General features: G+C 36.4%; 1 protein-coding gene and 1 long non-coding RNA gene across 10 annotated transcripts in view; one reads left to right on the forward strand and one right to left on the reverse strand.

Annotated features, from left to right (window-relative positions):
- Positions 1 to 7,887, forward strand: part of fam172a (family with sequence similarity 172 member A) — a 534,183-nt gene extending 526,296 nt beyond the window's left edge. For 5 of the 7 annotated variants that reach the window (XM_048526906.2, XM_059644752.1, XM_048526905.1 and 2 more), the window contains one exon: positions 5,071 to 7,887. In XM_048526906.2, the coding sequence (XP_048382863.1) occupies positions 5,071 to 5,222 (152 nt within the window). In that variant the 3' untranslated portion in view covers positions 5,223 to 7,887. The remainder of the gene's footprint in view (positions 1 to 5,070) is intronic. The other 2 variants (XM_048526910.2, XM_048526911.2) reach the window with 2 other exon arrangements.
- LOC125450771 (uncharacterized) lies at positions 1 to 25,652 on the reverse strand. Of its 3 annotated transcripts, none has more exons than XR_007247146.1 (3): positions 25,482 to 25,652; positions 8,456 to 8,769; positions 1 to 324 (listed from the first exon to the last, which is right to left on the reverse strand). It is a non-coding gene; the product is annotated as an uncharacterized LOC125450771 (long non-coding RNA). The 3 variants fall into 3 exon arrangements; XR_007247148.2 differs by lacking the exon at positions 25,482 to 25,652 and adding an exon at positions 21,765 to 22,063; XR_007247147.2 differs by lacking the exon at positions 25,482 to 25,652 and adding an exon at positions 21,843 to 22,058.
- Positions 25,653 to 26,783: the final 1,131 nt, after the last annotated feature.

Here is a 26,783-nt window from a genome sequence, read left to right on the forward strand (position 1 = left end):
AACAAAGTAAGTGATATATTTTTTATTAAATCAGCTATAAGCAGAAATTATCTTCACACTGAGGAATCTTATTTTGTTATTTTCAAATTTTACACGATACTGATCCAACCAAATACATTCTGCACATCATTGTTTTTAAAGCAAGTGAGTCCATTTAATTTATGTGAGTGTACCTAGCATACTCCAGACCTGTTGGCAGACTTTATTAATTTGCAACTCTGCTGCATGTGGTTGTGTCTTGCTCTACTTGAAACTGTGTGATGGTTTGGAGTACCACGCCACTGCAGACTTGTGAAGGCTGGAGAAACCATCGATTACACTGCCCTGCAAAAAAATCGAAAAAAGCTTCAAATTGGATTATAAATTATAAATAACTTATCTGAGATATGTAAGTTATAGAATGTTTATTGTTCTAAGATTAGAAGGGGTAAGAGATATTAGATTGGGGGTATTAATTGGAAGATTTTGATTCTATGAAGTTGACTGAAGGCAGTGACCACTAGTGTCCGTAAATCCTAGAGCGCTTGTTGGTTTTCCCTCTTTTTATTTTCTATCAGTATTATTCATTAATACAGGCTAGCAAGAGGTCAATCTAATAAACAGAAGGTCAACACATGCACCATCAGTGTATAGACGTTTGTAGAGCAATAAAGTCATAAAAAAAATGTAACCCTGAGGGTGGGTGACTTGAAAAGGGGAAAATTTATAGCAAACAAAGGTTTCTTTCTGTGCCGATTGAACCCACACAGTCGGTATCACAGAAATTGTTTCAGCCAATTCTATCCTTCCACAAGAAAATACCACAACAATGTAATACATTAGAATTAACTTTTAAAATGAAACATCACCTACTATGAGTTGTTTACAACAATAATGTGTATTTTTATGTTCTAATAAATTATAAAGTTTTCAGACTGGTATTGTTTAAAATGAATGAGCTAAACTAATTTTTGTTGAAATGAGAACTGAAATAATACTGTCGTAATTAGGTGAGCAACCTTAACACAACTAAACTTAAACTTGTTATTGATCACTCTTTTTAATGGTGACTACCGTTAAAGTGTAAATTCTTATTTTAAGCCATCATGTTTCATCATGTCTAGCAAAAATATTGTCTAATTTATTTTCACAGTCTGGTAACTTCTATTAGTCTACCACAGCGATCTCCAGAAGCATAAGGGGAACTACTAGAAAGTAGTAAACTCTTGTTACATTAAATTTTTCTGGACAGATGGTAATGATTTCAGATTTTAGTGATCAACCTTTCAAGGGCTTCAGTTACATTTTTACACTGGATAAAATATAACAAGATAACAACATGCAAATATATTCAATAAATATATGATAAAAAGGAAATGTTCTGTGGTACAAGACATTTGTTTTAGTGTCTTCAAATAGTCAACATTAGAAATGCACAGAAGGATTTTAAGAGGATAGTGCATATTATTGAAAATTAATGAAATATTTGAAAAAACTGTAAGAGAGCTGAAGCACTGGAAAATACATGAATATCGTTGCACTGTCACATGGTTAGATTTGAAATCTGTTTCAAATCAAAATGGCTTTGAATTTGGAATAAAAACTTAATCATTGTCATCTATGTCAATGTTTTAAGGTAATTATTTTTCTGATTTTAGTAGCTAAAATTAAGAGCTGGTGTGTATTTTGTTAACTCTCTCAACCTGTGAGAAAACAGAGGTTTTTGTGAAAAAATGTAGAAAATAGCAGGAACTAATCTAATCTGAGTTTTACATGTTACTGAAAACACAAATATATTATAAAATGCTTTTCTATGATCATCCGAATTTCGTATGAGATAAATTGTCATGAAATTTCTCCTGGATTTGTTTTTTGAAAATGTTATGTCTAAGATCAATATGTTTCGAAATATGTGATGGGTTCAATCAGTTTTACATCAGGCTTTCTGTCCGGATGCCAGCTCTGTGTGTTCTCCGTTATTGATGCATTAGGATTCACAATGAAGAATTAATGATTTTGACATCATTACCTTAAATCGATGGAGTGATCGGGTGCAGTTGATTACAATGATATTTTATTGTAATGTATGTGATATGTTCATCAAAAGCATTAATGATCCAAAACTAATAGGTCTGTTGTATTTTATTTACTACTGCACATACAGTGATCTATGAACAGAATTAAAAGTCTGGTATTGAATTGTTTATCTTTCAGCATACTTAGCCAACCAATACAGCTGCCTTTTTTCCGCTTCTCTAAATATTATCTTAATTTAGTATGGCAGTAACTCAGCACCTAGTTTATTTTTTGTAATGCACTTCCTTATATGAGAGATTTATGCACGTTCAACAAATGAATCAATCTTCGCTTGCTTCTGACATTAAATTTCCACGTATTTTAAAAATATTTTCCGGCTTCTCTTCTTTTGGGGTTTCCTGGGCCACACGTCAATGCAGCCAAAAGTCTAGCAGGGTCCATAAACCCCTGCACGTGTCACTTGAGCTGGCCACAAAATAGCCTGTGAAAATGACCAAGGGCTTTTGCTTCTAATTTCCCTGTTTCTCATTGCTGGGTGGGCACTACACAGCCTCTGATTGTCCATTCTTCACATAAATGAGGTTGAGGTTGGAAGCTCAGTAAATTGAGGATTCAGATTGTTATTAGTGACTATATTGTACTGTATGTTGATACTCCAAGTGTTACATGACCATACCACTTCGATTCACAGACTTGTCATGGTGGTATTGCTTAAATGTGTCCAGATGTATTGCTTGTGCCTTGCTAGTTAACTTCAGTGAATTATTGTTGCAGTGATCTCTGACACTTCTATTGTACTAAGATTTGTGTAATTGTCACGTGTGCCATTGAAATCGCCTTTAAATATCATATGCTTGCCAGCTTTAAACTACATCTTTCCTGTTCTTTCTTCCTTGATGTGACATGCACATTTTTGTTTCATAATTACCAGTGACATGTGGTCTGTGTTTGGTTCAGCAAACTATTGAATAAACCTAGAACAGACTAGTAAACTGATAATGGAGACTGAATTACATGAGAATCTTGCTTTGATTCTTCAAGCAGAGTCCCACACATGTGCATCTTGTGTCACACCTGTAAGCGATAGATAAAATCACTTGCTGCTATTAACTGACAGTTGTGCTGCATTTTTCCAAGCCAGTCCTGAAATGTTAGTCCAGATTATGTTCAAAAGAACTGACCCACATCACACAGCTTTGGCCTAGTCATGAATGGCCTTAATTGATAGAATAGCATACTTTGTTACGAACCAAGCCTGGCATGTCAGTCACTGTTACAGCTTACAGATGGTTGACCTTAAGACTGAAAACTATTTTACATCAAGCGGTTTATTTGAGTGAGAAAGGCATTTCATTATCTGGAATAGTTAATCACAAATGAAGACTGTTCCTATGAATCTGAATTGTTACCATTCAGGTGACAGCTAGTCATCCTTTAAAAGAGTGGTATGGCTCTATTTCAGCATTTTTGCTGTCTATCTATTAAATGGTTGAAGACTACAGTGGGACCAAATTTAAAAATGACCTTTTTTTATTTCAAAATTATGCGAATACAGTAACAGATTGAGACCTGCCTTCTTGTGAGTACTGATGTATGAACAGTGATAGTTTATAGCGGTGTCTGTCTCTACCAGCCTGCTTTGCCTCACCTGCATGTAAACATTTCAGTTGAGAAAAAGTAGCACTCTCCGTTTGCTACTGGGCAAAATGATAATCTACTTTCTGATCTCAGCTATAGTCTTTAAACTTTCTAAAATTGCACTTCCTTTTAAATAAAGATTTATGTTTTTTTTTACCATTCTCTTTTTAATTACATGAAGTTGCACCTTTTCCTCTAGGAGTGCCCGGGCTCTTCCTGCGCTGTAAAATTAATGCACAGACTGATTTGTTTTTAAAATTGCAGTTGAATCCATATAACCACATAACTAGTTTGCCTGTATATATTACACTTGCATCAGGATTATGCTTGGATCAGGATTTCTGTAAACCACAGATAAAAGTAGTCAATTTGCTAATCTTTGTGCCACAACCCATTTAAGTATTCATTTGGTAATTCACCATAAACAAAACAGAAAACAGTTAACAAAATCTTTTGTTTTACACAAAAGTAATTAGACTTTGAGAATGTGCTTCTGTCTCTGGACGAAACTTGACAATGGATTGGCCAAATTTCATGTGAAGCGCATTAAAAGCAGATAATTACAGGACATTGTACGCTCGGATCAGGATTTTGTAATTCACAACTATTCTTGGATCAAGAATTCAACACAATGAGACTGAATAGGATGTGGTTTGTCAAATTGGAATTCTTTACTTATGATGCAGTTCTGCTTAAATAATGTACTTGGAGTCAACTGTAAAATAAATTATTCATACAAAAGGTTCCTGTATCAAATGATCTGTGTGATCTTGTGAGACAGGTGGACTGAAATTGTGTGGATTTCAGTGGTCCCTCTCTCTCCACAACATTCTATATACCCTTGCAGAATTTCAGCTCTACGAATGCCACAGGAGCAATTTGATATTATACAATGACACTGTTCATGAAGTAAGTTGTTACAGTTTGGATTAGCTTGTGTTCAGTCCTTGTGACCAAAAGCTCCTCCATTTTGTATATCCTGAATTAGCCTTATGGTTATGCCATCTTTCAAGGCCATTTCAATTTTGGGAACTTTGTTGTCCTATTTTTCAATAGCTTTTGGGTTTTCACATTACTAATGTCGAACTAATTTTAGAAATGTGTTTATCTGAGTACCAACATATTTAAATACGAATATTTCTCACTAAACAGAATTTCAGGTTTTTAGATTTGCTGTCTTTTACTAAAAATGTATATTTTAGATAAGCTACAAGTAAAGATATTCTTTTTATTAAAAAGTCACTGCTAGTCACATGTATGTTATCAATCTGTTAATATTATGGCCTCATGGATGGGTTGATTCATATTCAAAACACCAAAAGTAACCATTTAATTGGAAAGAGATTTTCTCTATGAACTTTTGGCATTACACACATGCTACGACTGTTAATTGTAATTTTTTTATACCCTTTCTAGGTACAGAACGACATGAACTAACTTCTTGGAAGAGTTTTAACTCTATTTTCAAGTATTTTACTCAAGCTTTAGAGGCACAGAACACTGAAGCAAAATCTAAGTCAACGGTGACAACAAGAAGCTCCCATCGAAAGAAAAGTGAAGAATTATGAAGCAAAATGTCATATTTCTGTTTTATTTCTGCGCTAGCAGTACCTCAGTCCCTCATTAGATTGTTTTCTTCTTGGAGCAAAGGGTCATGGTGTATACATCTGAATAGCATTTTGCATTATTTCTAGATGAGCGCAACTGTCAAAGCAATATGGGTCTGCCGGTTGTGTTTCCTGTGGTCCCGAGCTCAGATTTGGTGCCACCGATCGGTGTGCAGATCAAGAGTGACAGCAGTTCTGCACAGTGCAACACAGAGCGGCTCTAATTGCCCTGACACAGCCCTGCGTTAAGCTAATGCCATGGGGCTACTGGCTTCCCCTATGTCCTAACGCCTGCCAACTATTCTTCATTAAAAAGACAGCCTTTCTTTTGTCGCCCTATATACAGCAGCTTTTAAAATAGGCGAGAATCACAGTCAGTCAACAATTTCCTTTCACATACTCAAGTCTTGTCATAATTTTCAAGGGACTTCAAATGCATTTAAGTCGCTAAAGATGACAGTTGTTTTTGGTGATACCAGCTGTCACTTTTTGTAACTGCTTAAAAAATAGCTTTGTATTATTGTATTATATGTTTGTTTTACAAGATAAACCGACAGTATTTTTTAAAGCTGGAGGATGTTTAAAGATATGTTGAGTAAATTTGATTCATTGTAAATTTGTGTCTGTTGGCCAACAAACCATAGCCATCTTTTTTAAAAACAAAATTAAATAAAGACATTAATCAGAAGGTATGTACCCAAAATGTGATATGATCAATATATGTGTGCTAATCCCCAGAAATGACCAGCTGAGTTTTTAAAACCAGATTGAAGATTGGGCAGTACAATTACAGTGCAATCATGACATTGTTTTCTTAAAGCATTTAAAAACACATAACAAATAGTTGAAAGATCCTTGAAAATATTTTCTTTCTATAATGTTTGAACCTTTATAATGTCTTGATTTTAGTTAGTTTCTAAACAATTTATTTTAAAAGCACTTAAGCTTTTTAATTCAAAATACATATTAGTTCCTTGAATTCATATGAAATGTGCATTGTTATCCTTGTTTTAAATAATATTTCATTGTCCATTTTAAATAATTCCCACTTTTGTAACAATTAGAAAGCAATTTTAATTCCTCAAATATCACAATAATTGTGAAAATACAATGAAAGGAAGTGATACTTCAAATTGCAAAATACGAGAAAAATGTTAATGTTAACATTAGTTAGGTCCTGCTCGATCATCCTATGTGGAAGTTCGTTTTACAGATTTACAGTTAGCTTGTTATTACTCAAGAGAAGTGATTCGTTGGCTATGGAATAGCTCAGGGATTCTGCTAAAATCTAGGACGCAAGAATGGTATAGCTTGAGTAATGTGAAGTATGTTTTAGGACATGCTTTCAAAAATCCTTGGAGTAATTACTCATTATATTGTTTAATCATTAGTAAATTGGGACTTTCGTCATGCTTTAGAACATGACCTAATACAAAACAGAGTAGAGTATTTAGAATATTCAAATTCCTGTTATTGCGTAAATGTAAATCAGAAGGACCACTAAAATACTACACAAGAATTAAGACCTGCGCCTTTGATTAAATATTTACCAATATAAAGTTTGAAAAATACGAATTTGTGCAAAGCAGCATACTAAATGATTAATTCAAGTGATTTGTTCGAGTTTATAATGCTACCAGTACTCAGAATGGCTGGAAAGCTCGATTAGGTTATGTGAATATGCAAAAGGGCCCAGGGGATGCTTGTGCTCGCTCCTTTTGCGCATGTACAGCTCAGTCCCATAGAAGCAGGATAGGTGGTTTCCAGCTGGAGGTTTGATTGGAGTTTAAAGTCATTTGACATTTCCAGCACTTTCTGCAAAATGACACTGGTCCCTGCAGAACGTGTGCTTTATCACGCCATTCTTTAGATGTGCATAGAGTTTAAGTGTGAAAATTGCAAAATGAACTATGCTAACCCCAAATCGAGCATTTTAATTGACAGTGTTGACTCATCAATATATCTCCAAATATAACAAAAAAAGCTTCTTATATATTCGTCCTGGAAATGCAGGAATGGTCAATAAAATTTTTAGATTTCAATTGATTTGCATTCTAATCATCAAGGCAAAACTGAGAGAAAATTGTAACCTGTAATATAATTTTTAGCCAAATACTTGTAAGACTTGATTTTTTTTAAAGCAATGAAGAATGTAATAGTTACATTTTAAAAATCCGTTTCACTGTCGGGCCCCTTTCATAGTGAGCGCCAAACGTTGCGCTTCTATTTGTAATCGCAAATGTAATTAGTCAGATTTTGAAATATTACAGGCTTACTTTTGAAAACTATCATAAAGGAAAGAAATCACCTCGACACGCTGAAGGCTGAGGATGACTGACAGCTCTAAGTGAATAGGAGCTTTCCATGCAATTGTGAACCAGGGCAATGGGGGGAAATGTAAAGGAAAATGAATTTTCAAACCAAAAAGCTTTAAAGCGGAGCTGTGATTTTTATTTGTGATAGTTTTGAAATCCATCTTATGAAACTGAGGCACTGAAATGAAAAGTTGCATTCTTCGTCGCAAAACTCAAACTCTGCATTTTATCAAGCTGTATCGATGACACAGATTTTAAAGCATTTTACTTTCCAATGACAATGTCCTAATAAAGGTTTATTCTCCCTTTAGTTTCAGTGTCTTTGATGTCAGTGATGTCCATGTAGTTTAAAAAAAAACTTTCGATCAGAAAACTGAGTAATTGGTTGATGTGAGACATGGCTCAATTCTTGAATAGAACATTCGAAATCATGGAAACTAAGATAACATGGAAACTAAGATAATTACTTCTAAGATAACAAGTGAGAGTGAACACTGTATATAACCACTTCAAGTGGTTAGGATCACTGCAGAATAATAATAATTTTCGTTTCTAACCAAGATATACTCTGAAATTCAAAGTGTGCTTGAAATCATAATCCTTCCAACAAAATCCCGAAACATTTTAACAATGATAAGGTGTGATTTTCCTTAATCCTCAATTGGAACAACTAGGAAAGTGGTTTAAGAAAGTGAGTAGGTCTTCGGAGTAGAGACATTTGTTGAACCTTGGTTTGGTGAGTTGGTTGGGATAATTCATACTGTCAGGTTATTTCCTGGGCCTGAGCAAAGTTTGTCATCATGGGTAGCAGACAGGATGCCAATATTCACACAAGTGTTAAAAAGAGCGGCTTCTTAATTTTGCCTTCCAATTAGTTACCTTTCGAGTCTTTGTGACAGCCAGTAAACTAACCAGCCCATCGTATGGCATACTTCACATGGATGGAGAATGAGTCTGGAAGATGGAAGCAGCAGTAAGATCACCTGGACATTCAGTTATCTGGGCTCAGGATGAAAGGGGTTTGGCACTTTTACAGAGCGTCATCAGATGGGATTATTGAAACGGAAGTTCATTTCTCTCAATTATTTCTTAACGCCCAGCGTCTGGATTGTTTTAGTTTTCAAAACTTGTAATCCCTCGTCTTTTTTGTTGCCACTGGGAGCAATGACTTGGAGTCATTTCTTCGTTTTACCCTGGAAAAAGAGGAAAATATCATGTTAGTTCCCTTTATATTTTGCAGTGCAAGAAATGTTTCCTTCGTTTCCATGAAATATTAAAGTTGAACCATTGGAAATTGAGCCAAAGTTAATTTTTACTTCGAAGTGTATTAGATTTTAGGTTTCATATTCTTCGATAGTGGTACTTTGAAGGAATTCTTAATGTGTCCATCGATGAAAGATGATAAAATCACTATCTCGTATTCAACACTGGGGAGAGCTAGTTGCTTTTTGTGGTCAGTATTTAAGGGTCGTGTTTTTGTCCAGAATTCCTGGTTTTGCCTTAAATGCAAGTAATGTTCTAATAACCTATAAATAGCATAAACTTTCAATTTTGAAATACACTCGAGTATCTTGCCCACTTATTTCCTACCACCATAACGGGTCAGATGAAATGGATGAGCTTTTTCGCTTTTCTGGACTTGACACGCCCAAGGAAACCTGGGTTACCCACACGTCAACCTGAGTCAAATTCCAGAATTATTTTAACAAGCTTTGTTTAATGACATAATCTCACAAATATTACAAGCTTTTAATTGATGAGGGTGAAAATAAAGAAAATATACTGTACACAAATGCTTAAACATTTGGATTTAAGCAGGGGGTCAGTTTTTGACGCAGTCCTGCAAGACTTAGTGAGAAATGGGAGCATCCATCGAGAGCAAAAATAAGTCTTGACGTTTTTAATGGGTCTATAAAAGATGTCCATGTTACTTTCTCTATAGCCGAAATTAAGCACTGATTATTGCAGGAAACAGTTTAGGATTAATTCCATCGCCCACAGATCTCTAACAGTATAACATGCTTCAAGATTGGAGAAGCTTTGACCCTTATCAATATGCAATGACCTATGGGCCTGAAGCAGTATGTCAGAGTTCAATCACCTATATGAATATGAATTAATTTATAGCTAACAGTTTTTAGCTATATTTTCCACATTACTTTATGTATGATTTGGAATACGTGCATGAGTGGTCTGCCCCTCTAAAAATGTTCTGAAAAGCTTGTATTTCCAGTCAATACTACTATGAAATTCCATTGTGTAATAATCTTAACTCATCCTGTCATGATGCATGAGCAGCCTGGTCAAATCTGGTAGGCATCATGTCCGCCCTGTTAGAGTAAAATTACTGTCAATAATGAATGATAACATTTTTTCTAAAAATGTTCTAAATAATAAATATGCTAGCTAAATCTGCAAAGGACAGGTCGCAGTTCGTTCTGTTGCTCTACTGTAGACATCTGCTGAACTGTTCTCAGGTGTTCATTTCTTTGCCGCAAAAAAGACCCAGATAAAACACATTGTGACCGAAAAATTGACACAGAAAGAAACGTCCTCTTTGAAATCTTTATCCCTGTACTAACAAAGCAAAACAAATAATTAATGGCTAATATAAATGAACTTCTTGAATGATATCGGATTAACAAATTGTGCAGCACACCTTGAAATTCAGATGATATCCATATACAGCGTTTAGTTTATGAATAATGTTCGAGTAATAAATTGTATGTCATTCGTTACTCTGAACACCAATAAGTTATGATGCATATGTCCATATCACTTGCTGAAAGTCGTTAAGGCTTGAAAGTTTCTTTATGATCGTTGAGGAAAATTCAAAATGAATTTGTGTTAGTTCTGTGCTACCTTAATAAGAAGGATAATAAAAGATGGTCGCGCTCATGTCTTGTGCCGGTGAAAAATCCCCGACGTAAATATTATCAAGGTTATTATTATTACATGGTGAACAGATTGTAGATGGAGCTTTCTTTTTGGAAGAACACTGATGAATCCGCTCCAATAAACAATCGGAACAGTTAAAACACACAAAAATATAGTTTAATGCTCAACGAATTGATTGACAGGCGCTACTGAAGCGCACACTAGAAGTTCTGATAGTTCTTCCAATACCAATACGTCTAACTGCTACTAACATTAACTTGCGATTTTAACATAGGTTTAGAGGCAAAAGCTTCACCTTTAAGATTCAACCTTTTTGGATGCTAGCACTCTTCATGTTTGTGAGTTTATTCACTAGATCAGTGACAGCTCTTTATTTGCATAATTATATGCTATAGTCTGAAGTGAAAACTAACCTCCAAATTTCATGGGTCACCAAGCTGCAACAATCAATGTTTTATCACGTATGCTAAGGAAAATCTAAGAAGCTCTATAAAGTTTCTTGGGGATTTGTTTTTTTTCTGTCTCTCGGAGAGAAAAAAAGAATATGTGTGTCTCTTCAAGAGATGTAGAAACCTTTACATCGCTTCTTAGTAACTGAAATCTATTAGTCGGTAATAATAGAGATTAAAATGTACGTGGGGATTTCAGTTCTTTTGCTATTACTTCAAAGTAGTTCCGTAAAATACGATTCGTAGAATAAAATAGCAGGTCTAACCAGATGCAATCTCTTTACATGTATCATTTCGTACAAGCCAATGTGATGGTTAATCTTAACTGCATATGCACTTTATAATAAAATAGCTGTAAATTAATACACCAGGCTCATGTCCATATTTATTTTCGAATCAATCTCAGAATGTTATTTATATAGCAATTTTAACAGTATATTCGTTTACTACCATGTTTAACTATTTATAAAACTACGAAATTATTAATTGATATTGACTATATACTTCGCCTAATGTCTCAATTTCAAATGAATATTTTCTTTCCATATGCTCCCTATTGAGTACAACAAACCACAATCGTTCCTATTGTTTTCTGTTACAACTCTGAAAGAATTATCTTTTGAAATAGAGAAAATGTTAAAACATACCATTTTAGATATGCAATTTTTCTTAAAATAAAACGTCTCTATCAATTTTTAAACTTGCTTGTTTCTGGTCCACGACTGAAAATGTATGTTGTGGCTTCTCAAATTAATAAGATGTGGCATTACAAAAGTAAAGTACAAAACATTATTCGTAATAATTATGAATTTGCCAAACTTTGTTCCCCACCCCATATCTAAAATTATCGCTATTAGTTGTTAAAATAAAACTATTATAACTACGTATCAAGAGCACTGACTTTCTTTATGTTGACACTTTCAAATCGTTTGCCAGTGTTCGTGTACGTTACTTCTGGTTTGGTATCAGTTTATTGATAGTCTTTCTTTACATCCACGACTAGTAGCTGTGTACACGGTTTTGAGGTGTCACTGAACTTCTGTATTTTTAACTCCCATTTATAGCAAACTTAATTTGTATCTGAGCTCAAATTTTACATTTTGGCGATATTTCAGAATAACTCAGCAGGATATTTGTCCTGAAATTGATCAACAGCTCAAATGCCCTCTTTCCATTTTGGCCACCCTGATCCACCTTATTCCTGACTGATGCGCGGTGAATATTTGATCAACAGCTGCCCTCAGTCTTATTCATATATCAGCAGCAGGCCAATTTAGGTTCGTTTTTAAAAGAGCTACGCTTGTTGTATGTTGTAAATGGAAAAGATCCTAAGATGTACTGTACTGTATCAAAATACTCGCTTGTACAGGAAATATATTGTCAATATGAAACTATTTTTAAAAAACGGTTGATTGCCCTACTTTAATGGAGCATATCTGTTTAGAACCTTGATATTGCTAACATCTATATTGGGAAAACTCACATTCGTACACAGGATACTGCGCAATGTTGGATAGAAATGTTCCTGTGATGTATTTCTTTGGTTCTGAGGAAATCTTGAGCATTATAGAATATAACATTGCAGTATCAGCCAAAGGACATCTGTTGGTTACTTGCTGCTGTGCAGATGGATTGAAAAAAATGTCCTAGCATGTCACCTGTCCCTTAAAAAAACGTTTTCTGCAAAGTAGCGTTCTCTGTCCTCTCCTCCGCCCAAATCCCGTCTTATCTTTCCTAGAATTCAGGTGTTTGCTCTTCTTTTGCACGACTGAAGGCCAGACTTGCTTCATGACACCACTGCTACCTTCTTTCTTCCCAATAAGCCGGCTCAGCTCCCATCTGGGTGAGAAGTTTTTGTCTCGGTGCCAGTACGTAGACATATCCGCACAGCTTCTAGTTTGTTACGACTGTACTAGCTCTGTTTTCAGGTCGTTTTTCCCGCACGCTGAAAGCAGAGTTAAAGTTCCACGAGGTATTTGATTTGCTCTGCACGAACTTGTTAATTCCATTAAATAGATCGAAACATTAACAAATCGTTAAAGTAGATTTCGAAGTATCACACATGCCAGTCATGATGGTTTTAATCTCGAGCGTTTTCCAACCTGGTATCTTGCTGAATTCTCGCAAAATAAGTTGCATTTGCTCTTATCTTTAGAGTATTTCACACCAAACTTACAAATACAATGAAAATGAGCCAACGCTCGTCTCCTCCAGGGTCAAGGTTGATGGCAACTCAACTCATTCCAACTTCCGTGAAATAGTTCTGGATCTACTCATTGATTTCCTGCGGACCACTGGGCCTGAACTTTCAAACTAGAATTAAATAAATCGACGTCTTGTTCAACTCACAATGTCCCTGAATAAAACATAAGTTTAACACCCACGAGTCCATATAATTTTGGTGCACAGGTGCTATTGTCCTCAAAGAACTAATCTTGAAACTCAGCCACTGGGGATTTTTTTTTATTTTGTAAAGCAACTTTATCAGAAGTACACAACGACTGCACAAAAAGACCTCTGAGTATTTTTGTAGTCGTTATGACCCTTGGAAATTTAATGCGAAAACAATGGAAGGCGATGAAGATTCAGAGCTACGTAGTTCAATAAGGTTTCATTCGACTCTTGTACTTCATTGTTCATGAACTCCGGTTACTTGCATCCATATTATTAATCACTGGATTTACTTTACTAAGCTCTAGTGCATTTGAAGTGGACATTACTTGTAGAAACACAAATGAATGTAATTTTAAGTTTTCCCTTATGATTGTCACCTCTGCTTATGTGCATTGTTTTAATTATACAGCCAACATCAGCTTATAGAGACATTCCACAATGAGTGCATTTCCTCACATATTTAGAGCGATGATCAAGGTATCAAGTAATGATTTAAGAAAAATACCTTCAAACATTTAACATTAGACAACATACTGATGCTATAGGCGAGTAAAGCACCAAATTGCACTCTCTACATCTATATGTGCTGAAATTACACGAAGTGGTTCAATTATTATATGTGAGAGCGATCTCTAGTTCTAGGGTATCTTGCTTCGCATGGACTTTTCGTGCGCCAACTTTTTGTTGTTTTCAATAGACAAGTTGAAGTAAATCAATTTCTGTAGTGCAGAAATTGGTATGTTATCTGTATTAATATTAGCTGCGCTATTTTCTATTTGTTCCATCCATTGCATTCGTATTTTTTTTGTCTGTTATATTACAGAATTTATATAGAACGTAACCTGTGAAATATAAATCGTATTGCATTCGTAAAAATGTGCAAACCGCAATGTGTTGCTACAAGTAATTAGTCTGGTTTAAATCAAAGTTAACACGTTAATACATCTTCACATACAAATGAACGAATGTGAAAAGAAGGGGATTTGGAAGTCAAATTCTAAAACACAACTGAGAACGCTGATGCAATGTATTATTTGAGCAGAAATTGCCATCACAAGCAGTTTGCGTCCATCTAAAAAGTAAATGGCGGTATTTTTTTTAATCTGTATTAGTTCTCGAAAACAGAAAACCTTGGGGTGCTGGAGCGTGGAAATATTAACAAGTACAAATCGAGATGTGCATGTTTTGAATTAGTGGTGAATGTTCGTCAAACAATATTCAGTCATTGCGATCTCAGGCAGTGTGTTGGACGAGTAGCACCATGGACAGCGCATTGCATGAATTCGGCAGTTTTCGCAGATTTCTTGGCAAATAAGAGAGGGGGGGAGAGGAAATGGGAACAAGGTCTTCACATCCTTGCCTGATAATGAGGGACCGAAGCAAGTAATATTTTCAATTCCTAAACTTTATTAATTGCCTAAAGTTTAATATGTACTGTACAGCATAATTTACATGTTCTTCACATACATTCATACTTGAACAGGGTATTTCGCCACAATCTGCCCCTTTGCCTTGCTTGAATTTGTAGCTCTCACGAGTTTTAGCCTTAGTTTTACTACCATTTCTGTTTCTTTTATTCTGTTCATTTTATTTGTTTTAAGTCGTCTGATTCTGCGACATATCTCACTTCTCATCCATCCTTATCGCCTGACGCCTTTGTTTCAATTCTCTCCGTTTTTCTCCTTCATTATTGCAGTCCACTGTATTTTACTTCCCTGGACTACTCTATATCGTCTGCGTGGTGGTACATTTCTTATTTTCTGCTTTCATTTCCTTTCTTGGGCGTTCAGTCTTCACTATATTTTCCAAAACCATCGCAACCAAGCGCTTTATTGCTGTTGGCAACTTCTCCCATTCAGATACCATCAAAGTCTTTGAACTGAAAATATGTATCACGACTGCGAGAGTATTATTGGAAATTATTATACAAAGTTTTAAAATAAAACTTTGCTGCCAGTGAACTTGCTTCATTCAGAAATGAATCACACCTGGAAGATGTGAGCAGATTTGCTTTTGGGCAGGGAATGTTTGATGGGAGTTTCAGCGCCCCGACAGCTTGTTAATTAAAGCCCCCTGGAGATAAGCCTCTGGAGTCACCGTCCGTATCAAGCCCATGCTAAATATCCACATCTTGACAGCAACCCAACAAGATTCATTCACAAAATAAAAATAAAATAGAAAATATCTAATGTGTTCCCCTTTGCCTGTTTCTCCTCTTACGTTCCAATTGCTACCTAGATTCTTCAAAACTGCCCAAATTCCTCCATCACTTAAAACCTACGTAGAAAATTTGGCAATCTTCAGCCTCTTCTGGTTGTTTTCTTTCATTTCCGGAGCGTCAGTAACTTGCTTTCAAACGTAAAATGCAAACATGTTAATGCGCTTTGCTTTCCCGAAAAATGAAATGCTCATAATTATCCTCGCCTATGTTTTAAATCATACAAATTGAAGATGCTAACATATTGCATAGCATCCCACCTTAATTTTCAATAATACAGGTGTGTATGTTATATAGTGACCTGTTGAATTGCGTTTGCTATAATTTCATATCAGTCTTGAAGTGAATTCATTATTTAAACTGGAAATTGGTCAAAATGTTTGAAACATTTACATCTTACACAGTGAACACATCAGTATTTTACTCCTGATCCCACAAACGTTAAACCCTGAGCACTGAGATAACATTTCACCGGCTTTAGGAGTTTTAAGCATTGATTTTTATTTAATTTTTCAACATCTACGTTAGTTCTGTTTATTTCCTCGGTGATTAGCTACTTCAAATACCAAAGTTCCTTTCTTCTATTAGCTTCAGACTTTGCTTTACGGACTCTGACTAGAGACAGCCTTGTCATCTGCCCACTGAACCTGGTTAAACCCTTTTCACCTGGCCACTTTTCCTCTTGCAACCCTTCAAAGTCATCCCTAAATAGCTTTAGTTCTGAGTAGACCATTTGTCAACGTCAAAGATGGACTTGCTTCTATTTAGTGAAAGCAAACTACCCAGTATATGGTGATGCTATACAAAGAGAAGCTTCCGTGATACTTTCGTGAAAATCAATACCATATCTCAAATCTTTACCAAGCATATGACCCGCGTTCAAAGCCAATGAAATTATGAAAAACAATACTTAATAAATGAATTGTGATTTCTAAATTGATCAAACTGAAAGCTTCACAAATATAGTAACTAAATAATTAATTTACCTCGCACTTCTCTACAGCTATAAAAAAACACACTATGTTTTATTTTCATGCTAATATTATCTCGTCAGTAAAGTACGTATCTAGCATGGAATAGGCCGAAATAGTTACCAACATGTTGTTGTCTAATAATCATGTTTCACAACGGTTGTTATCTATTCTCTGATTTCAATAAAGCATTGGAACAGGCTGGATTTCAATAACTGATAACATCAATCTTAAATTATAGTTTGATCTCAAACAGAAAATCCACGTTTAAATTAGAAGGCAAATTCTCCTCATAAACAGAACACTAATTTTGGCGTTCCTGATGCTGCCCGGAATAACATTATTTTTATAGCGGTTAACTTAATAATGCCTATTAATTGCAACTTTACCTAATTTAACCTCTGATTATAATTGTAAGATTTGACCAAACGCCGCTGCATTCGGATGACTTTAGAACTCACCGCAAACATTCGTTGTTAATTTTGTTATGATTTTATACTACATAAATTCTGAATAATTCGGTCTGAACAGAAGTTTTTCCAAACTTCTTACGAACGCTTTTCCGGCTCAGTACTTTTACAAAATACCCCACGTCTACTTAGTTCAGTTCTGCGCAGTGATCAACAGAACGAGCCGTTTAGTTTTGGACATATCTCATCAAATCAATAGTTTAACAATTGACATATTGTCAATTAATTTTGCGCGGGAGAAAGCAAGTAACAGAAATAATATATTTACATCGTTAAATTTTTAAAATGAAGATTGGATGCATTTATTTAAGGATAATAATTGTGTTCACATCGTTCGCACTGGCAAAACAAATAAAGGAGATTGTCATTCACTCCCACGTTGGATTAGAAATCTATATTGAATTAATGGGTCTCGTCAATTTTTTTTGCTAATATTAATTAGGGTATCTGATATGTGTTACATACAAAAATTATAACCAACAATAATTTTAGCGCTTCGCGTTCTTGACAGGATATTTCACCGTCCAACAAATCGAATTAACCCTGTGTTTGCTTTGCTGACCAGACAGTTGGCAGTTTCTGTGAGAGGAAGGCCTGGTGTGCAGGTGTGCACTGACCGTAGTTTAGGCTGCATTTCGTGGCTGCCGAGCCGTGACATTTGCAAACACGATTCCACTACTCTGACGGCTCTGCCCGCACTTTACTGCGGATTTCAGTGCCATCTAGTTACAACGCAACTGCGGCCGTTCTATGTTGTTTTCGGTTCCCGGTATCAAACAAGGGGCAGAATTCGAAATGGAACTCAAAATTGCCACACACAAAAAAAAACAGCTCGCTTAAAGAATGTGGTATTAACATATTCGGTTGCCAATCATAAATGTTTGTACAAACTAACGGGTGATACCTTTTGAATTTAAACATGATATTTGACAAATGGATTCGATTATTTCGCACAAAATACCTATTTAAATTATCAAGCACAATGAAACAGATTGATCGAAACAGTTTGAAAGTTAGATTGATTGCTAATTCATTGAAACAGTATAAGCCGCCCGTTTCTGCCGCAACTGAATTACAAATGATACAAACAAGGATCAACCATACAAAAGGATACAAACAGTAGCATACCTTTATTGAACTTTTACTTCAAAATTCTGACTAATCTGTTTTAATAACAATGTCTTTGATTGAATGTGTGCAAAAATGAAACAGTTTCTCCCTCCACTGCTTATATATTCAAACCATTGGTTAATAGCAGCTAACGTGGATGTTGGTCTTTTTTTGGACCCTCGAATATGATTTAAATTTACTTCAAACTAAGTCTCGTTCCCATTTATTTGCTTACCCCTTTTTATATTGAAGTGAACATCCGACGCGAAAAGACTAATTCTGCGATCTTTATTCAAAGCTTCGTTTGATATTACAAATCGAATTTTCCTGCCAGATCGATAAACACAATTAGTTCCTGCAAACCCCCTGGCAAATCACTTTTGCCAAAATCTGATGCATTTCTGTACGGGAAGCTACTTCCATGTTTATCAATTGCAGGCAAATATTGTATTTAGCGCTCGATTGGGCAGCGTTAGTTGACTTTTAGTCGAAAAAGTTCTAGTACATTTAAAAATATACTGAGCTCATGGTTAAACGCTCAATAAACAAACACGCAGATCTCACACAGGCTTTTGCCACAATGTTGCTATCTAGTAAGTTGCCGGTTGCTTGAGATACGAATTGGACAGTTGGACCGGTAAACGTTCAGAAGGTGAAAATGATCTGTATTATATATAGCCGTATTATTTCAATAGCATTCTATGCTCATGATTTATATGTAAGTGTGTTTATTGTTTAAGATAGTTTTAACCAATGTGAGGCAGGTGGGCCAATAATGTTTCAAATGCCTACAGCCGCGGATTTTCTTCAGTACAACATCTAATACTGCTAAAGAAAAATTGGGCCACAACACTAATACGTTCTGATCTACATCAACTGTGAATTTGTTTGAGGGTGGGACGGGGAGGGCAAACGCGATGTAATGAACTGGGCTGTGTGATTGTATTAAAATCGAAAACACCTGGATAGTTGAACGTGTGCATGAGTGTTTAAAATAAATCTTAAAGCGTGAGACAGTGATTCCATCTACTCCTGCGGCTAATGCTGTGCTTGCGAATTACAGCGCCATCTAGCCCACACGATCCGAAACTACATCGCAACGCCGGGGCCGCGGGAACAATCCCTGAAGATCACAGCAGGGCAAGCACATTTAGACAAACACTCTACAACCATGGAAATACGACACGAAGAATCATCAGTGGATGCACAAGGACAAACATTCTTATAAAATGTTTAAATAAATATATTTCAAAGAATCAACCATGAATATCTAACTATGTAACACACTTCGATGTTAAGGCGCCCAACCTGGTATCTATCTATTATTCTATCTATCTCTCTATCTATCATCGGTATGAACAGTATACGATATATTAAGGGTTGATATAGAAAATGAATCAATACTTTTATTCAGCTGATGAGTTTATTTTGAATAATGTTTTGAAACATGCAAATTACGATGAGGTGATTTTTTTCAAGTTGAAATACATTTTGAGCAAGAGCTACACATTGCTATCTAATGCTACTAACTAGAAAGCTGAATGAATGTTTTGCTGAGATCTGTGATTAATAGAATTTACATCCTTAAAAATATATCGTGCAATGATATGAAATGTCGACACTGAACATAAGTCCACGGAGATAGTCTGATTGGTATCCTATTAAATAGAAGTACTTTGTAACTGTTCTCTGTAATATAGTAATTCAATTATTTTGCAATTGTATCTTTGCTCGCATCAATGGCCTGAGAGGATATAACCAAATTGTTCTAAAACAACTCCAAGTATTTAGATCTAGCTTTTCATGAAACCATACGGAGAAAACCGTTAGGTGGCTATATCATCTTTTGCCAAATGTTGTAGTAAGCCGAACTAAAGTAGCACACAAAGTCTATGGAGAAAATGATTCATATCTTAAACTTAGAGCATTTACATTTTGCTTTCATTTTAAAAAGAGTAATTATTCTTCCGGCTAATCAGAAATTAATGCGCATTTTGTTTTTCTTTTTACATTTATTTTTCGTGAAATCCTCTGGCTTGTAGGGGTAAAGTCGAATCGAAATGGTTGATTTTGGTCTTGTAGCATGCAATTTGAAATAAAGAAACGCGAGCCTGCTAACGTTTTGTTTTCTCCGTTGTCTCACTGTCCTCTTCAGACAAAGTTAACTGACACTAAAGTATCTCTAGAAACGTAAAACGTTTTATTTCCAAAATTACCTTTTCACGAAACAGTGATCTGTAAAAAGGACTATTTCCTCTGAATTACAGCTCATCGGTTCATAAAACGTTGCAAACGTTGTCTGCTTTATTTGCTTGAGGATTATAATTATTTCACCTTGAAGTTGTTAGCAGCACAGTGACATAGCTGAAGCAATGTATCCGAGATTCCCTTAGAGCCCCACTTCTGTTCTGTACTATACAGAGATGCAATGGTTTATTCCAGCTCATTTTTTAAAAAGTAGACATTTTACACAAACGGGACCATAACTTGCACGAGTTAATGATTTCCACTTTTGTCTAATTTAGTGGGAATAATATTTCCACGAAAGTTGCACAGTGAAAAATGTGACGCTATAATGTCCAGCAAACTATTTAAATTTATTTAAATAGTCGTCAAACTCCGTCAAGAGTGCATTTCTTGAATTTTTATTTCTCAAATGTGCAAAAGGCGACCGAACAAAAGAACGAAAGAAAATTCAGAAATACTGTCTACGTAAAGCTTCGTTTTAACATTGATTACCGCAGTTCCACGGCAATTATCTTTGTTTGCTTCCTCCAGGTATTTACGGGAAGGGTATATTCGTATTGTAACATTATTGTGACCAAACACCCGTGATAAATCCCAAGTGTGAATCCAATGGAAGCAAGCACTTTTAAACTATCTACTTAGATTCTTCTCACATCAAAGTCACAGCACAGAGAGAATGTGACTCAACGTTTTGCTGAGTAGAATACTTTGAAAATTGTGGCAATTTTATAGCGACAATGACAATAATCTTCATCTAAAGCATTACTTTTTAAAAAAAATCCAAACTGAACTGTAAAAAAGTCACGTCTTATGCACAAAATACACATAGATTTCGAAGCAGACTAACAGCCAATGGACAATATCACTATAACCATACACCAATATTATATAAGACAGTGAATGCAGATTGTGGAGCAACATCAGTTGGTAGCATTAAACGTTAGGAGCCGTGGTGCCAGCGGCATTAAACTTTATTCCTGCAGAATGTTATAAAGTGTTCTCTGAATAATTACGTGGCAATACAGCTGTCAATAATTATTTTACAGAAATTGTTTGATTTCTCCTTCAGTTTTATTAGTGTTTCAGTATTGTTGGTAAATGAATGTAGAGTGCTACAGAAAGAAGTTAAGGCAACACAGGCGAGCTCAATTGCAAACAATATAAAGACACTGCTTTAACGTCTGTCGAAATGTTCCTTTTAGTAAAAGATGTTAACTTGGTGCTGCCGGTGCTGTAATATTTGCACTTCCATATTAGGCTGTCTGCAAATTAAATATTCTACAGGAGATGAATAAAAAATTGCAGCTTAAATTGAAGGTGCACGCTAGCCTCTGTTGACCATTTTTGCAGTGTCTTATTGCACTTTAAGCAAGAGTGTATTCTGACAGCACGCCTTACCTTAACACTCATCTATATATCAAACATACCCACCTGCGAAATCTATGTGGAGATGAACGCAGGGGATTTCAAACTTACTTTGATGTGGTTCATAAAAAAACTGATCTTCACCTGAATGTTTTCTCCCCCTCCTCCTCTTGTTTCTTATAAAAGCCACCACATTCCTTCTGTCCAGTGATAGCTTATTAAACTGTCCTTTGTCCTTCCTTGTTCTGTCTTTATAATGTTATGGAAAGCGTGAGTTAAATTTTCACACAGCAATCACGTGCAAAGTTCGAAGGGACATTAATGTATAATCCGCAGAGCAACAATTAGTAAACCGAGCTCAACTGTCTGAATGAATAGGAAAGAATAACCAGCGAAACGTCAGGATGTTTTTTATCTCCTTTTTTTGCCTCGTTCTCCACAGGGAGAATATTTGAAATATGTGCAGCATTGGAATCGTTACCAAACATGGGAAGAACACTCGGAAGTGGCGATCTGGAGTTAAATAACCGAGATAACACAAAGGCTGGTTAAACTGAGAATAAAACTTTCTTATAAACTTTAGTTTGAGCGAATTTTCGTAGCTCGCCTTTGTACTTAAGATTCCCTTTCAGAAAGTGAGTATTCACAAAGACGCTTCTAAATAATGCCTTGAAAGGTGTTCACATGAGGACACTGTCTCCTTTCTAGTAACAGAGAGCGAAGATCTGACAGGTTTTGTTGTCAGTAGTATAGTGAGAGCTTTGTAAGATATTCGTTTTTCTTTCTCTAAATGCTCCAACTTAATAAAGACCCCCTGTCTTAAAGCGTGCATGCCCCTGCTGTCTCTGTCCACCATGTGTCCAGTCTGATCTTAGAACACCCCACGTGATGTCTGCTAACATAATTTTAATGATTTTGTCAACGTACACAGAATTAATTTTCATAAAAATGCAAAACAGACAACGTCCTTTGCAAGTACGTTCTTAGAACCTCTTTAAATGCCGCGATGTTGAGTAAGAAAGATTGCTCCTTGACTCTAAATTTATCCCATTTCAAAAGAAAGGGTTTGAAACCTGCAAAAAAATTCGCCCCATTCAGATTAGGAGCGTTTATTTCTTGCTTGGCCTTTGAACAGAGAGGTCATGTCACTCAGAAAAGGGCTATTCCTTCCCTCTCCCCCTCGCCCCACTCCCCCCCGCCCCCAGCCACCACCACCACCCTGCCAGCTTCCCCATAAGCACAGTGCTCACTGATTCTCGCTCTAAGCAATCCTCAGTCCGGGCTGGCTTTAAGGCAACATGCTACACAGATTAAAGATTTGGCTTTTTACAAGAAGACGAGGTGCTTTTGTAATCATAGCAACGGTATGTAGGCCACAAAGTGCTACCAAAAGCTAGTGATGTCCTCCCTGGAGCGTTCAAGTCTCAGGCTTGCAGGATTTTTTATCGACTGTCGCTGCTTCGCTTCATAGCAAGTCTCCCTATGAATTAAAATTAAAAATGGCTGACTCAATATCAGCAATAAACCAAATATATTAAAGTGTGGGATGTGGCCGGCAAAGAATCCTTACCTGGTGCAATTATATTAAACAGTCTCGCTTCCAGCAAGCTGCTGAAGGTATTTTCTGTTTGTTTTTCATTCTTTCTGTATTTTTTACGGACTTGCTTGGATATGCAGGAAAATATATGTTGAAGGGAACATTTAATAGTGGGTTATTTACGAGGGAATCAGAGGGTCAAGTTCTGGTCTAAGTGGCACATCTGCGAAACATTGAGGCTACTAATTCACCAAAGGCTGTACGGCTTTTATTGTAGACATATTGGGGAATTAGTAAGAGTCGGCGTCCCCCTTTTGCAAGGGGGAGGGGGCCTGATTATATCATGATGTATTGCTGGCTACACGTTCAATCTGTAACACTGCAGCTAAAACGAGAAGGCGAAAAAAAATCTAACAAAACAATCTAGCCATCCATTATGAAGAAAAATAGGAGCCATGCTGGGAAATTAGGTAAATAAATTCTAAATTAGAAGAATATTAGCCACAACATCATTCACACAGCTCCACGCCTGTCTGTTCTCCTGTGCAATTAAATTAAAACAAATTCACATTTGAACATTTGTCGCTTGTGGTGCAGTTCACACATGTAAAATTCCCTCTCGTCCTCTCTTATCTTAGTTATGGCTTCAATATAGTAAGACTGGGCTCCGCGCAATATTTAATCGAAAGAATGATATGAGGAGTCCCAGCTTTATGTCATAAAACTGTCCTGAATGTACTAAGCGTTACGTGTGCCAGTTCATCAATTCCTCTTCCCTTTAAAGCGATTCCACATTTACAATAGACCTACCTCTCGCATGTCATTGCAGGAAAGCTGATTTTTTTTTTCACGTATCATACTTTGACTGGTTACACAGTGCCTACGGTTTGGCGTCGGAAATGTTTCACTCAGCGCAAACTGTTTACTAAACGATTGCCGCTGCAAAAACAGGAAACTTTAGAGGAACTGGCAAGTAAATCAGAACTATCACTTTTACCTCGGGAGAAATTATTACAGCGCTCAAATAGATTCCTCAATGGAAACGCTATCACGTGTTATTTTTCAAGATTTAGACATAGCCCAATATGTAATCATTGCAAACAATGCAATGAAAAAAGTGTTGGATTAAAAGAAAGTACTTTCTTGGAAAAAAATGTGAACAGGTTGATATTTTAATTCACTGTCAGTGATTGGATGGTGACAGATCAGAGTCAGAGTTAGTTGTGTATATGTATTAATCTATAGAGGGAGCGAGAGACCGTTATTAAATACAAGCGCTGTTGACTTAGCAATGCGACTGCATTAAAATAAGCCACTAATAAAATTGAGCTCAGCATGGTGCATAATTGCAACAGAATGTTTTCAAATAACATTTAAAGAGAGAGTTGGTCATGGAGCCAGAGACATAGACTGGCTGCTGTGTACTTGAATTGCTCCGGCACCATTGAAGAAAACCCAGGTGTTAGGATTTTCCCCCCACCACCTCTCCCTGACAACATTAAATCCTATACTCAGGTTAAGTTTTCCACATGTGAAGGGAGAGAAGATGAAACAAAAGGTCGCATCAATCACACCATGGCCCAAACCACATCTCTGCTTACCGACCCAGAGTGGAGTATGCAAGAAGGAAATCTTCTACATATTTATTGAAATGGATATGTCCACATGCATCACTCCGTAGAGGATGTCTTTAAAAATGTGTTGACGTCACTGTTGGTGATCAGACTGTATAGAAGGAGGAATCTCCTGACATTTCCACTGACTGTTAAAGGTTTCATTCTGTTTACACTCGCTGTAGTAAGACTACAGAGAAACTCCAGTCGAGGCCATCTCCTTTGGCCCTCAGATCTTCAAGTGAATCTTCCCCATTTTCCCCTTATCCCATTTTCTCCTTCTCATTTATTTTACTATTCTCTAAGCCAGGTCTTAAAAACAGCACACGCATTCCTCCATCTCCCTCCTCTTGACTTCTCTCATTAAATAAAACTCTTTGGAGTACTAGAACCGTTTACAACATTAATTTATACTTCTAAAGAAAATATATATATTCTTCTGAATTCACTTAGTAGCTGTTATATGACGATGCAGCTAAACAAAATCATTTGTTCTTCACTTTTTGCAATTTCCACCTCTCTCTCACACACGTACACAAACATATAATATCATTGAGATGCAAATGCCACGTGTTGATACATTTATACTTAATGATAGCCCAAATCCAAACTCAAAAGAAACAAAACTCTTACTTTTTGCAGACATTCCCCTCTGGCCGCTGCTTCCTTTAATTATGTGTGCTAGATTTCTTCCCTGTGAAATAAAAAAAAAGCCTGGGGTTTTGGATGGAATCTTGGTGCTGTTTTTTTTAAGACGAGTCTACGCTCCCCTTACCCAAAGGCTCTCAGTTAAGTGCAGATTGAGACATATCGGGTTCCTTATAAAAGGATCATTTCATGTGGGAGGTTGGACACAAAGTTTGGACTCGTGACTTGCATTCCTGAGCGACATGCATATTTTAAAACAACAAAGCAAACGAGGAGCAAGGCTTAGAGAAAAAGGGGGAGAAAACTTGGAAGAGAAATTTCTGAGCGATAAGAATCTCTGTTTCGAAAATTCTATCCAGTAATTACTTTTCTTTTCGAGGACCCAAAGTAACGTGCACAGCACAGTTGGTAGAATTCTGCCTCGATGACAGGACGATTGTTTTATTCACCCAAAGATATTACTTACTATTAGGACCAACAACAGTTTGCGTGACGGAAGGACAGGACAAAATAAAATGTTTACAAGTACACGGTTGGGCTGACTATGTGTTTCAGCACAATATGAAGCACCTTCCCAGTCGCTGCATAATGCTGCTGACTTAGTTTATACTAATCCTGTCGTTACGTAACAAGTGCGGTTATTAATGAGAAATCAAATGAAGGGAAACTCAGACGAAACAGTGATAGCTGAAGAAATGGGCAGCGTCACACAGCGTGTGAAACCACAATTTAATGCCTGGTGCCAAAAAAAGCCCTGATTGCTTTATTCATTTCATTCATTTAACATGTGATTATCAGCCTAGACACTAGAAACGACAGATTCGGGCAAAACATCATGTTGGCCACATAGTCAAGTGTTCTGTACACCCCAACAACACTGCAGTGTTCTCCTCCGAACTTCATAGATTATTATTTCTACCACAAAACACTATTTGTGACGTGTGGAAATTCGAGCCCCCGCAGGAAAAAAATGAAGACGAAATGAGAGAACAAACAGTGAGGACATAGATATCTCTGTTAGTTGTCAATGCAGGTCCATGGGCCGAGAATGCTAATGAGGCTTTGCAGAGAAGACTGGAGCTGTGTGTGTGTGTGTGTGTGTGTGTGTGTCTGTGTGTGTGTGTGTGTGTGTGTGTGTGTCTGTGTGTGTCTGTATGTGTGTGTGTGCGCACAAGGATCGATAGCTGACCCAATGGTTTGGGCAATGTTTTATCTGGCCGAGCAATGATATTATCAACCTTGAATGTTATACACAGCAAACATCTTCCTAAATCAACACAAACAGTT

Source organism: Stegostoma tigrinum, chromosome 3 (assembly GCF_030684315.1).
Source record: "Stegostoma tigrinum isolate sSteTig4 chromosome 3, sSteTig4.hap1, whole genome shotgun sequence".
Taxonomy (NCBI): domain Eukaryota; kingdom Metazoa; phylum Chordata; class Chondrichthyes; order Orectolobiformes; family Stegostomatidae; genus Stegostoma; species Stegostoma tigrinum.